This window comes from Delphinus delphis, chromosome 8 (genome assembly GCF_949987515.2).
Source record: "Delphinus delphis chromosome 8, mDelDel1.2, whole genome shotgun sequence".
Classification (NCBI taxonomy): domain Eukaryota; kingdom Metazoa; phylum Chordata; class Mammalia; order Artiodactyla; family Delphinidae; genus Delphinus; species Delphinus delphis.
In genome coordinates, this window is record NC_082690.1 from 17,013,191 (window position 1) to 17,025,328 (window position 12,138).

Below are 12,138 nucleotides of genomic sequence, written 5' to 3' on the forward strand. Positions count from 1 at the left end.
AATGACTTACTTTAAAAAGTGAGAAATAGTTCATGCTCTCCTTACCGGATGAGGTAGTGTTAACTACCACCAGCAGGTACCTGAGGGCCGCTGGCATGACCCTGGCCCACAGCTGGGCCACAGACGATGACAGTTCCTTCCTTCCATCACCCTTTTTCCTTTTTACATCACTGCAGCCATTTATTTATTATGTGCACATTAAGGTATTATTCTGATTACATTTCTCATGTGGTTTTTAATTAGAAAATGTATCCAAAAGCAGAACAGCACAGATATATACAGATTTAAAAAACATAAAGAAAAAAGAATAAAGAGATTAATGATAAGGCAAATGTGGCTATCAGGGTGGATGTTGGAAACCAAACAGAAACCACTATCCTACAAACTTTTCCTATAAACACAACCGGGAGTCCTCAGCACCTGCAATACTGGGTGCAGTGCTGATGGCTTTAGTAGAAGAAAGATGTCATGACCTGGAGAAGGTCCAAGGAAAGGCGGCTAAAAAGATCCAGAGAACAGGGAGCCCGTCATGCGAGGAGAAGCTGGAAGGATTAGGACCCTGCGGCGGGGATAAGTAAAGCTACGACTGCAGTCATCTTGAGGTATGGCCAACGCATTAAGTGGTTCAGGGAAGAACAGGATAATTATAACTTGTACACAAAATTGCACAATCCCAGCAGAAAAGACGACCCCCCCACCCCAAGATATCTGGGGGCTAGTTTGGGAGAAACAGGAAATCCCACGCTACGGTAGGAAGTAAACTCGGGGCACCGACCATAAGAAGGCCACCTGGAGAGAGCTCCGTGCAGGTGGTAAGGACAGAGCAGTGCCCCCAGTAGTGGGAGTCCTGGCATGGGGAGGATCAGGGGGAAGGCGGTGGCCGCCCCGCCTCGGCCAGTCTGTTTCCTCACCATCAACCTCTGATCCCCTGAGATAAGCTGAGCGAGGGTCTGCTCTCACAGTTCAGAGTGCCAACTGAAACTGGAAATAGGAACCCATTCGTGCACAAGTCACACAAATTCAGGGCTGGGCTGTCAAAGGAGACGGAAGCCGCTGCCAGTCTGTGTAGCCTCACTCAAACCTCTCCAGCACCAGCGTCCACTCTGGACACACTGAGGAGGCCCCAGTATTGTCACTCTCCATCTCAGTCTGCAAAGGATAACAATGACACCTCCTCCGTGTGTCCAAAACGGATGCTGACGCAGGGCGGCAGCTTAGAGCCTGGGACCCTGGGTATCCCTGCTGAGCCCCTCCAGGGACCATCACAGCGGCCTGGGCTCAGGCCCAAAGCATCAGGCGGCCCAGCAGAGGGACGGCCCATTGGAGGACAGGCTTCGAAAGGTGGCCGGTTAAAGCTGATCTCCAGTGTCAGCCCCCCTCCGCCTCAAAGGCCAAGCCAGAAGGCGGCGCCCGTGCTGACTCACCATGGTTTCCACTCCCCAGGCAGTGGGGCCACAATGCCCTCCCGTGCCAGCCACATCAGCTCTGGTTCTTCTATGGGATCAATACCAATCTCTTTGGCAAATTCAAGAATTTCTGCAAGGAGGGGTAGGAGGGTGGGAAGGTAAGAGAGGTGGGGGTGGGAGGAGGGTGGATACAAAGAAGGAAGAATCAGTCAGTCTTGGGAGATAATAAGAGAGCTATATATTGGTCTCTGCCCCCGTTCCTATTAATGTTTGGTCTTTGGTCCCAGTTCCTGACACAGAGTTCCTAAAGCCCTTGGAATTTCCTGAGTGACAGGAGAGTCTTCTGTCTCCATGAGGCGACTCTGGGTGGGCTCCTGGATGGGGCCTGGCCACCAGAAAGACCAAGCCATGATTAGAAGCTTGGAACTTTCAGCCTCTCCCCTCATTCTCTGGAGAGGGGCTGGAAAATGAGTTAATAAGTGATCATACGTGCACGACGAAGCCTCCATAAAAATCCCTAAACTCTGGGGTTCAGAGAGCTTCCGGCACTTCCGTGTGCAAGGAGGGTGGCACATCCCAGCTCCACTGGGACAGAAGTTCCTGCACTTGGGACCCTCTCGGACCTCGCCCTATGTATCTCTTCACCTGGCTGTTCACCTCTACCCTTTACCATATCCTTTATGGGTCATCTCAGTGGAGGACTTTGGAAGATGACATACCTGGGGACTAGGAAAGGCAAAAAGGACCGGCCGAAATTTGGTTAGCCAAGGACTAACGTGTTCCTTAATTTCACACGTATTGTTTGAGTGCCTCCTATGTGCCAGTCACCATGTGCCATGACTAGGAGGGAAATGCCCTCTGTCCTTATGGAGCTTACATGCTGGTAGAAGAAACAGCCAGTAATGACATCAACAGATAAATATGCAAGGAATTAAGGCTTCTGATAAATGTAATGAAGGAAGTGAGTGAGGTATGAGACAGAGTTTGTCAAGGTGGAGGGGCAGTCTTTTACAAAGGGTGGTCAGAAAACCTCTCAGAATGGGACACTTAACTAAATCCTGAAGGAAACAAAGGAGCCAGCTACGCAGAGCACTGAGGAAAGAGGACTCAGGCAGAAGAGCAGGTTCAAAGGGCCTGTGACATGTGGCAGCCTGGCCTGTCTGGGGACCGTCAGAAAGACCATGTGCCTAGCAGAGGGAGGGAGAGAGAGGCACTGGGTGAGCCTGGCTGGGTGGCGGGGCCGAGTCATGCACAGCCCTGCACATCCCACTAAGGGCGTTATGCTGAGCATAATGGAAGATTATACGGAAGATTATGAAAAGCAGAGCCCTGATATGATCTGCTTTACACTATAAGATCACTCTGGTGCTAAGTGGAGCACAGACTGGAGAAGGGCAAGAGTAGAAGCAGGAGGCTGATTAGGAAGCTGCTGCAAGTCCAGGAAGAGAAAATGGGGGCTCGAGCTTAGGACGTCTGCACATGACTGAGCAGAAGAGAGTTTTTTATAAACAGCCTTAGAAAAAGTTAGACCCCGTTTATAATAGCAAACCAAAAAGAATAAAATCTTTAAGAAATAAACTGAGCAAGAAATGTGCAAAACCAAAATGAAGAAAACTTCTAAGTCACCCCTGAAGAACAGAAAAAAGACACAAACGGAAAGGAATAGATGTTCTTTGATAGGAACCTCCAGGTTGACCTGGATGCATAACTTAACTGCATAGAGATGTCAATCCTCCCCAGGCTCATTCATAAATTTAACACAATTTTCTCTAAAATACCAACAGTTCCCCAATACACAGCCCTCCCCAGAAAAAGACAGGGTGTTTCTAAAGTTCATGGGGAGATAAAGCAGATAAGATAACCAAGAAAACTTTGAAAAAAGAAGAGGAATGAGGGTATTTCAGCCTTACTAGATACTAGAATTTATTACTGAGCCTCAGTAGTTAAGAGCACAGTTCTGGCGTTTGAACAGACAGCCCCATGGAACAGAAGAAAAAGTAAACCCCAAAACACACAGGCGGCACTCAACCAGTGGGTGAAAGATGAGCTATGCCACGAACAGTGTGGGGACAAACCTGAGGACAACATGAGAGCAGGGAAGCTTTTCTAACTATGATACAAAATTCAGGGGCCATATGAGAACAGACTGATAAATTTAACACAGAGATTAAAAATTTCTACACGGCAAACAAACAAAAATCCTATGTTATAACAAATCCTATCCTATCCTAATGTGGGATCCACGGACTCCTATAGATGCAAGAGTTCTTCCCCAAAACTGGCTTGCAAACCACCTGAACTATAAGCAAAATTTGTGTGTCCAGGTCCGCAACTCATGAGAAATTCAAAGAAATCTTCACTGCCCCAAAATAGCATGGTGCTTCAAAGCGTAGGCCCTGGAGCTAGAATACCTAGGTGTGGATCCTAGCTGCCCCGATTAGTGAACTGTGTGACTACAGGGAAGTTACTTAACCTTCCTGTGCCTTGGTTTCCTCATCTGTAAAATGGGGATAATAATAGTATCTAACTCACAGAGTTGCTGTGAGGGTTGAAAAGGAAACACATGAAAAGTTCTTAGTAGAGAGACTGGCACACAGTAGCACTCAATAAATTTTGTTACTATTGTTATTAATAATGTTATTATTTTTTAAAAAAAAAACACACAGCTTTAGTTTGTTCTTAAGAAATTGGGTTTCCCCTGGCCTCAGGATATACTGTATTTCATGATATCCTCCACTATATTTTCATTTAAAGTTAATCATTGATCTGACCCAAGGTCACCAAACTTTTTCTGTAAAGGGCCAGACAGTAAATATTTTAGGTTTTGTGGGTTGTATGGTCTCTGTCACAACTACTCAATACTACTGCTCCTATAGCATGAAAGAAGCCATAAACAAGACATAAATAAGCATGGCTGTTATCTAATAAAACTTCAGCTACAAAAGCAAGCAACAGGCCAAGTTAGGCCCGTGGGCTACAGTTTGCCAACCCCTGATCTAACCCAAATACACTGAGCAACCCTGTGCATGTACCATACTTTGCATCAGAAGAACAAAAATAAACCATGAAAACTGCCCTCAAAGAACTATTACAAATACACCCAGGCCTCTTACCTTGCTCACTGGGCATGTAGGTCTCATCATAATCTTCCTCCAGAACCAGCTGGTCTCCTATGCGGATGGGTCTTCCGGCCATGACTGGTTTGGGCTCGAACACCTAGATCCCAGAGACCCCACCCACCCAAAGAGAAAATCAGTGCCCCAGCTTAGAAGGGGAAAAGGTGAGGCTGGGTCATGGAGCACCTGGGCCAGACCAGCCCCTGCAGGCCAACTGAGCCAGGGAGAGCGGAGGGTGGGACCAATGGCTCAGAACTCAGGCCTTATAGCCTCTGCACCCTGGAAAGTTCTTAGACACATCTCCCCCCAAAGCCCTGCTGAATACTCTTGTGGACCATAAACGACCTGGAATCCCAAATGTCTCAAGGGTTTGACTTAATACTCTACCCACCCCCCCCAACAGGAGTAAGAACTAACAGTCTAGGACCCCTGCTAGAAAACCCTAGTGAGACACCACAGTAACTAGCAGCACACACATACCCATATACCAATGTACCCCAGGTGCAGTCATGCTGTCCCAACACATAGCCCTGTTTGCATGTCCCTGTTTACCTTGAACAATGCCCTCAGGGAGCTTACAGTCTAGCAGCGTACACAGCTTCAACAGTAGTAGAAGGCAGAAGGGAAAAACACATCCTGCTCTGGGAGTACTAACACAGAAGTAACATACTCCCACTGCGGGGATGAAGGAAGGCTTTGTCAAGGAGCTGGGTACCGACGGCTGACAAGAATTCTGACAGCGGAGAGAGGAATCCCAGGCAGAGGGAACAGCAGGTCAGGCAAGGTGGTCTGGGGAGCCGATGCCAGCGCGCATGGCAGGGGCCGGGGTGGAAGCCAGGCCTGGGTCTGGTCATGGTGATCTCAGTGGATGCTGCTGAAGGGCCTCAACTCTGCCCTGCAGCAGAGAGGAGCCACTGCGGGCTTTGGTGGAAGAAAGTGACACAGAGTGGCCTTTTTTTAGGATGAGAACTTTGGCAGGAGTGGCCTGGCCGGATTGGAGAAATGAGAGACTGGCATCAGGAAAACCACTGAGGAGGCTACAGTCCCCGGGAAAGATGATGAGGGCTTAAACTAGGGCAGAAGCAGTGGGAATGGAGAAGAAGGGACAGACACAAGGGATGCTGTGATGTTAGGTTTAATAGGACCAGGAATGGGGGGAGGGGGGGCGGAAGACTGGAAAGGAATCCAACCTGAATCCAAGATTCCTAGCTCCAGGGACGGGGCGGTGCCACCTTCTTCAACTGACAAGCTGGCGCGGTTCTAGAATTGCTCCTTCCTTCGCATCCCTACTCCTACGACCTCAGGACCCCAGGTCACAGCACCCCTCCCCTATAGCAGCTCCCACGCTGAAGCCCGATGACACAGGGACAAGTCACCCTGTAAAGTGGCTGCCACGGACAGCCCTTCAGAATGCCTCCCTAACCGGGCGGTGGCAGCCACACTGGTATGACCGAAGGGAGCCTGGAGGAGCAGGTCCTGACCTCTCCTGTAGCCACCTCTTCAGACACTGTCACAGTTCCACCTGGGGCAGCGAGCAGGACACAGCCCTCATAGCAGAGGAAGTGAGCAGAAAGACCTCATCATCAGGACTTCCCTGGCGGTCCAGTGGTTAAGACTCCACACTTCCAATACAGGGGGCACGGGTTCGATCCCTGGTCCGGGAACTAAGATCCCACGTGCCTTGGGGCAAGGCAAAAAAAAAAAAAGACCTCATCGTCAAAAAGAAGGTTGGGATGCAGCCTGTAATGAGTGCTCAGAAAACGGCAAGATCTGGTGACTCTGAATCTGTTCCAAGATCCCTGGAGAGGGGCCCCTGATAAACGCAAAGGATCTCTGAGGGACCATTCCCGTGGCCCTGTCTGCACTCTGGCAGCTGACAGATGAGCAAGGGAGGTGTCTTGCCTTAGGGCTCACAAAAGATGGTTCCCTTTCTCAGTCACTGGACCCAAGGGAGCCAGGCTCTGCACCCTCTCACCTTTGGCTGTGCTCACCTTTGGCTGGCTCACCACGACACCTCCAAGCAGCGCCTTTGTGCCTCAGGAAGAAAGGCTAAAGAAGCATTCTTCCCTGCAGTACTTAAGCCTAAGTGGGAATCTTCTTCCTCCCCTGAGAACCTATAACACCTGCGGACATAATGCTTGAGCCTCCACACATACAGTCAGAGATGACTAGGGCCAGACGCGGAGAAAGCGAAGCAGAAAAGGACCAAGAACCAGCGCAGGAGATGTGGCCACGGCCTGGAGGTTTAAGGAGCCCTCGGAATCTTTCATCCTTTGAGCTAGGGAGGAGAGGGAAAGAAAAAGGGAGGGGATCTCTGGGGAGGTAGGAAGCGCAATGGCCTGAACATCAGGCTGTACGTTATTCAATTCAACAGGCAGTGACCTATACAAGGCATTGTACCAACCATCTCAGAGAATTCGAGAAATTCTGCATTTGAAAAATGTTACCTATCCCTAGATACATCCCATCTCCAGAAAGCAGGGGGCAGGTAAAATCTCTGTCCTCCCGGCAAAATGCCTAATTAGCCATTTACTAAACCGTCTATGTTTAACTATTTAAAGGTCAGGAAGAATGTGGAAAAGTCTAAATTCCTGGATTACTCAAATGTCAAACAAACCTTCTGCCAGAAAAAAATTAAAATACGGGTGGGCTATAGTCTACCTTCTTTCCTTGCCTGGCTTCAGGAAAGATATAGGCAAGGACAGGGCCAAAAGGGCAGGAATTGCAGGAATAAGGAAGGTGGTGGAAGAGAAACCACATTTGTTCAATGGCTACTAGAGATCATTTACTCATTCGAGAAGTATTTATTTGCTGCTGGGCGCTAGAGATGCAATGGTGATTAAAAACAGATTCAGCTGCTACTCCCCAGGGGCTAGTCTAGTGAGGGAGGGAGACAAACCAATCAGTCACAGATAAGTGTATAATTTTAAATGAGGTAAGAGCTCCGAAGGAAAAGAGCCTGACTTGGATGAAGCCTGTGCCGAGAAGTGAAGAATGAGGAGGTATTCACCAGGCAAAAAGAGGAGGAAAAGATGTTCTAACAAAAGCAGCAGCACGTGCAAAGGCCCTTCAACAGCTAAGAACACTAAGCAAGAAGAAGCATAGTCGGAGATGATGCTGGGCAGGTGGGTGGAAGTCGGGCCATGTGGAGAACTTGGCTTTTGTAATAAGAGAGCTGGAAATCAGGAAAGGGTTTTTCCAGATACATATTTTGAAAAGATTACTCAGGCAGCCACTGGAAATACAGACAGGAATGGAGGCCAGATTGGAAAAGAAGAAAATCAGAGTGGCTGCAGAGAGATTAGGTAGGAAACCACGAGCCAATCTAGATGAGAGGTGATGATAACCTGGGTGAGCGGGGGTAAGATGAGACATCTAAGAAAGCAGCCCTGAGATCAGCTTCAGGAAACACACGGCACACGTCCTAACATTTTCCTCTAAGCCTGAGACCGTGAAGGACATCACTGTCAATCTTGGCACCCTAGACATGGCTTCAGAACCGTCAACGTGGTACTCCATGCAGCACTTACCGATAGATCAGATGAAACCTGAGGAGATGTGCTTGCCGCCAGGCCTGACCCTCACTGTGAGCCACGGAGTTGTGGGGAAGGACCACCCAACTGTCCTCATCCATCTCCTGCCAATCCCAGAATCTAGCAAAAAAGGAGAGTCTCATACACCTTCTCCAGGAAGCCCTCCCTGGCCAACCTCGGCCTCTCCTGTCTACTTATAACTACCTCGGTACAAAGGACACAGTTTTCCTTTGTTCATAGGCATATTTTTCTCAGTATTACCTTTTTTATGAGAATGCGTTCCACCTCTCCTGTTAAGCCACAGGCTTCTGAGGGTCATGCCTCTGCCTCCTTCTGCATTTACCAACCAAGCCTAAAATAAGCTAAGTAAACGTAGGAGCTTGGTCACTGCTCTAAACCACTAATATACAGCCAAAGAATCTCAAAAGCAAAAAAAGCCCATAAGAGCTCTGGTCCAACTGCCCTTCCCTTGCCAAATTTTTCCTCTCTATGCTTTAAGTGCCAGACAGCATAGTGGCTGAAGCACCAGTTTGGGGGCCAGAAACACCTGAATTAAATCCCATCTTTCTCACTTACCAGCTGTGTGAACTTAGGCAAGGTACTTCACCTCTCCAAGTCTCAATAACCTCATGCGCTTAATTCAAACAATCACGATAATCTACATCAAAAGGTTGTCTGAAGGTGAAATGAGATAATATATACCTGTACAGGGCCTAGCACAGTCCCTGGTACACAAAACATGTTAAATAAATTTAGCAATATTACTGATGTTACTGCCAACTCCACAGTTAGATCATCCTTAACTATGAAAAGGTCTTTCTCTTAGTAAGCCAAAAATCTATGTCTAAGAAACTTCCTCCCATTTGCCCTATTCCACCCTCTGGACCCACAAAGGGCACCCAAGGCACCACTACTCCAAGCCAGGTTTTCCCAGCTCCCTTCCCTTCAATACATGCCACTGGTTCCCAGTCTCTCGACATTATGGTTACCTTACTGTGAATGTGGTCTAATTTGACAGGCACAGCCAAAAAGTTTTGCACACCTGCGTACTCACAGAGCATACACACGTATATGCACACTTAGGGTTCCCTGCATATTTATTTCTTCCACCCTGCTTGAACAATTATAAAGAAAGTTCACCACCAGAAAAGAAAAGATTTACTGGAGAAGGCACTGAGGAGAATGTGGAAGACATTAGAGTTGATTATGCAGTGGTAATGAGCACAGGTTTGGGAACACTCTTGGCTTTGAATCCCAGCTCTGCCACTTACCAGCTGGGCAAGTTGCCTCAGTTTCCTCATCTATAAAATGGGGATAATAACAATGTCTATCTAAAAGGGTTGTGAGGATTAAATGCCTCAATACATGTAAAATACTCAAAACACAGTAAGACCTCAATAAATGTTAGTTGTTATTATTACCATTCACTTATTGAAAGGGCTTAGTCTACATTGTTCTAGAGGACAAAGCTAGTACCAGGGAATATAAGTTAAGGCCATTCAGACATCCAATAACCATTTACTGAACACCTACCATGGGTCAGGCACTATGCTGTCACAGCCACAAACCTGGTAACGCTCCAGCTCAACCTAGTTGTGAAGCCAAATATGTAAATACATGATTATACAGTGTGTTAAGTGCATTAAGGGAAGTATCAGAAAATACGACAGGACACAAAGGAAGGGCAATTAACCCTACTTTGGAAGATCAGGAAAAGCACTGCAGAGTAGAGGACCATGGAGATGGCTCTTGAAGGATAAGCAGGAGTTCACCAGGATAAGGGAGTGAGGTTATTTAAGGCAGAAGACACAGCTTACACAAAGGCAAAGAGGCAGAAGAGAGTATACGGTAGGTGCAGAGAATTAATGATGACAACAAAAGCTTATATTCACTGAACACTTCCTATGTTCCAAGAACTGTACTAATGCTATATATACATCATCACACCTCATCCTCTCTGCTAAGTAGAAATTATGATCCCCATTTTTCAAAAGAGAAAACTGAGGCTCAGCAAGTTTCAAAAAGTTTTTTAAACTTGCCCAAGGTTTCACAGCTAGTAAATGGCACAGCAGAACATGCATGCACCCACATCTATCTGATTCCAAAGCCCTGAGCTCTTAACCACTCTGACGTGACCAGCGCACAAGGGACAATGGCAAGAGAGAGATCTACAATGGAAGGCAAGGAGCACATAATAAAAGGCTTGGGAGGACTGAGGCTGTATCCTGACATGATGAGCAACCATCACAAGACTTCACAAAGGAGACTGGCCTGATCAGATCTGTAGTTTAGAAAGATGATTCTGACAGCTGTGTAAGAACTAATTGGAGGCGGGCAAGAAAAGACACGGAGGGACCAGTTAGAAAGGTATCCTGAAAACACTGGCAAGAAATTATGAACTAGGGACTTCCCTGGCGGTCCAGTGGTTAAGACTCTGTGCTTCCAATGAAGTGGGCACTGGTTCGATCCCCGGTTGGGGAACTAAGATCCCCATGGTGGCCAAAAAAAAAAAAAAAGCAAGAAATTATGAACTAAGTCAGTGGCTGTGAGAATGGAAAGGAAGGGCCAGATTCCAGGTGTATTATGAGGCAAAAGAACAGTACTTGATGTCTGCAGCAAGTAAGGGAGAGGCAGGAGAACAATCAGAGCACTTAAAGCAGTATATTGTGATTATCAGTTCACTTCTATGCCTTGCCCGATAGCCCCACCTAGCATACTGCCTAGATATGGCCAACAAACGTTGCTGCATATATTATAATAGATGAATGAATTCCAAGTGCAGACATGGCTGACTGAGTGAATGGGTGAAGTCCTTCACTGAGACAGAAACTACAAAGGAGGAACAGATCTGGGGGACCGGGAAGGATGGGGCGACATTCAGTTGGGATGATCAGTAAGCAAGTCGGAGCTCAAGACTCAAGAAAAGAGGTCTGGCGGGAGCCACAGTTTGGGGAGTAACCGTTAAATAGATGGTAACTGAAACTCTGGGTGAAGCCGCTCAGAGATGGAGTGTAGTGAACAGAAAGTAAGGGTTTGCAAAGGCTGATGAAGGGGGCTGGGTTAGGAAACCCCAGAGAGAGAGGAGTCGTGGAAGGCAAGTGAGGAGCGCGGTTCCACAAGGAGAAGGTAGATTTTTGAATCAATGCAAGGAAAGGAAAAAATGAAAACAAAAAACTTACTAACTTCCCCAGCTGGCTATAAGACAGCAAAAGGTTGGGCCAGCCCCGACTCGAACACGGGGGGAAGAAGCTTCCCCACGAGAGAAATGTTCAAGCAGGGTTCAGAAGACCAGCCTTACACACTAAATCCGAACAGGACAAATAAACGAGCGCCCCTGCCAGCTCACACTCGTGGCCCAGTGCCCGCTCTCACTGCCCCGCCAGCACTCCAGCCCAGGCCCTTCCGCCACTCAGATTTTGGATAGAGGCGCACTGATCTGGCCGCTCCATCTTCACTTCTTCCTTCAGTTCCCGCCCACACTCATGCACATCCCGCTCGGTGGCACACGAGCGTGCCTCGACTTTCCCGCTTCCCTCCCTTCCTAGCCACCCAACTCTCCCTCCAGGGGGTTCTCACCTGTCCCCCACCCCGGGAGGCCCGGGGCGCTAGCTCCCGGCTCTGCGCAGATACCGCAGCACCACCCGGGCTCCCAGCTTCCAGGGACGCCGGGGTGTTGCCCTGCAGCGGCCAATAACCACTTCCGGAAAAGGTAAGAACCTAGCAACTGAGAGTCCCGCCTCTACTCAGAGTCAAAAGGTCGCCGAATGAGAGCCCTGTCATCGGATTGGTTAAAGTTCCCGTCGGATCACGGAGACGATGTGTACGTTTCCCATTGCATGATGGGAGAGGTAGTCCAGTATAGTTGATGGGGCTCCGCAAGGGGTTAAAAGAGAGAGAGAATTTAGCTATGAGGGGAATTTCTTCCCGGGCGGGAAAGGATCATTCAGAGTATCGACAGTAACGTGACTTACCTAAGGCAATCTTTTGGTCATCGTTTTTAGTAGCGTGATTAACATCAGGTGAATAATACACTGATGCTCAATAATCAACCCACCGAGGCTTTAATAAACAAAAGACTCCCAT

General features: G+C 48.0%; 1 protein-coding gene across 1 annotated transcript in view; it reads right to left on the reverse strand.

Moving 5' to 3' along the window:
* CEP164 (centrosomal protein 164) overlaps window positions 1-11,723 on the reverse strand; it is a 70,901-nt gene extending 59,178 nt beyond the window's left edge. The window contains exons 1-3 of the mRNA XM_060017886.1: window positions 11,632-11,723; window positions 4,520-4,622; window positions 1,425-1,536 (exon numbers count right to left, since the gene is read on the reverse strand). Coding sequence (XP_059873869.1) covers window positions 1,425-1,536; window positions 4,520-4,601 — 194 coding nt within the window. The 5' untranslated portion in view covers window positions 4,602-4,622; window positions 11,632-11,723. The remainder of the gene's footprint in view (window positions 1-1,424; window positions 1,537-4,519; window positions 4,623-11,631) is intronic.
* Window positions 11,724-12,138: the final 415 nt, after the last annotated feature.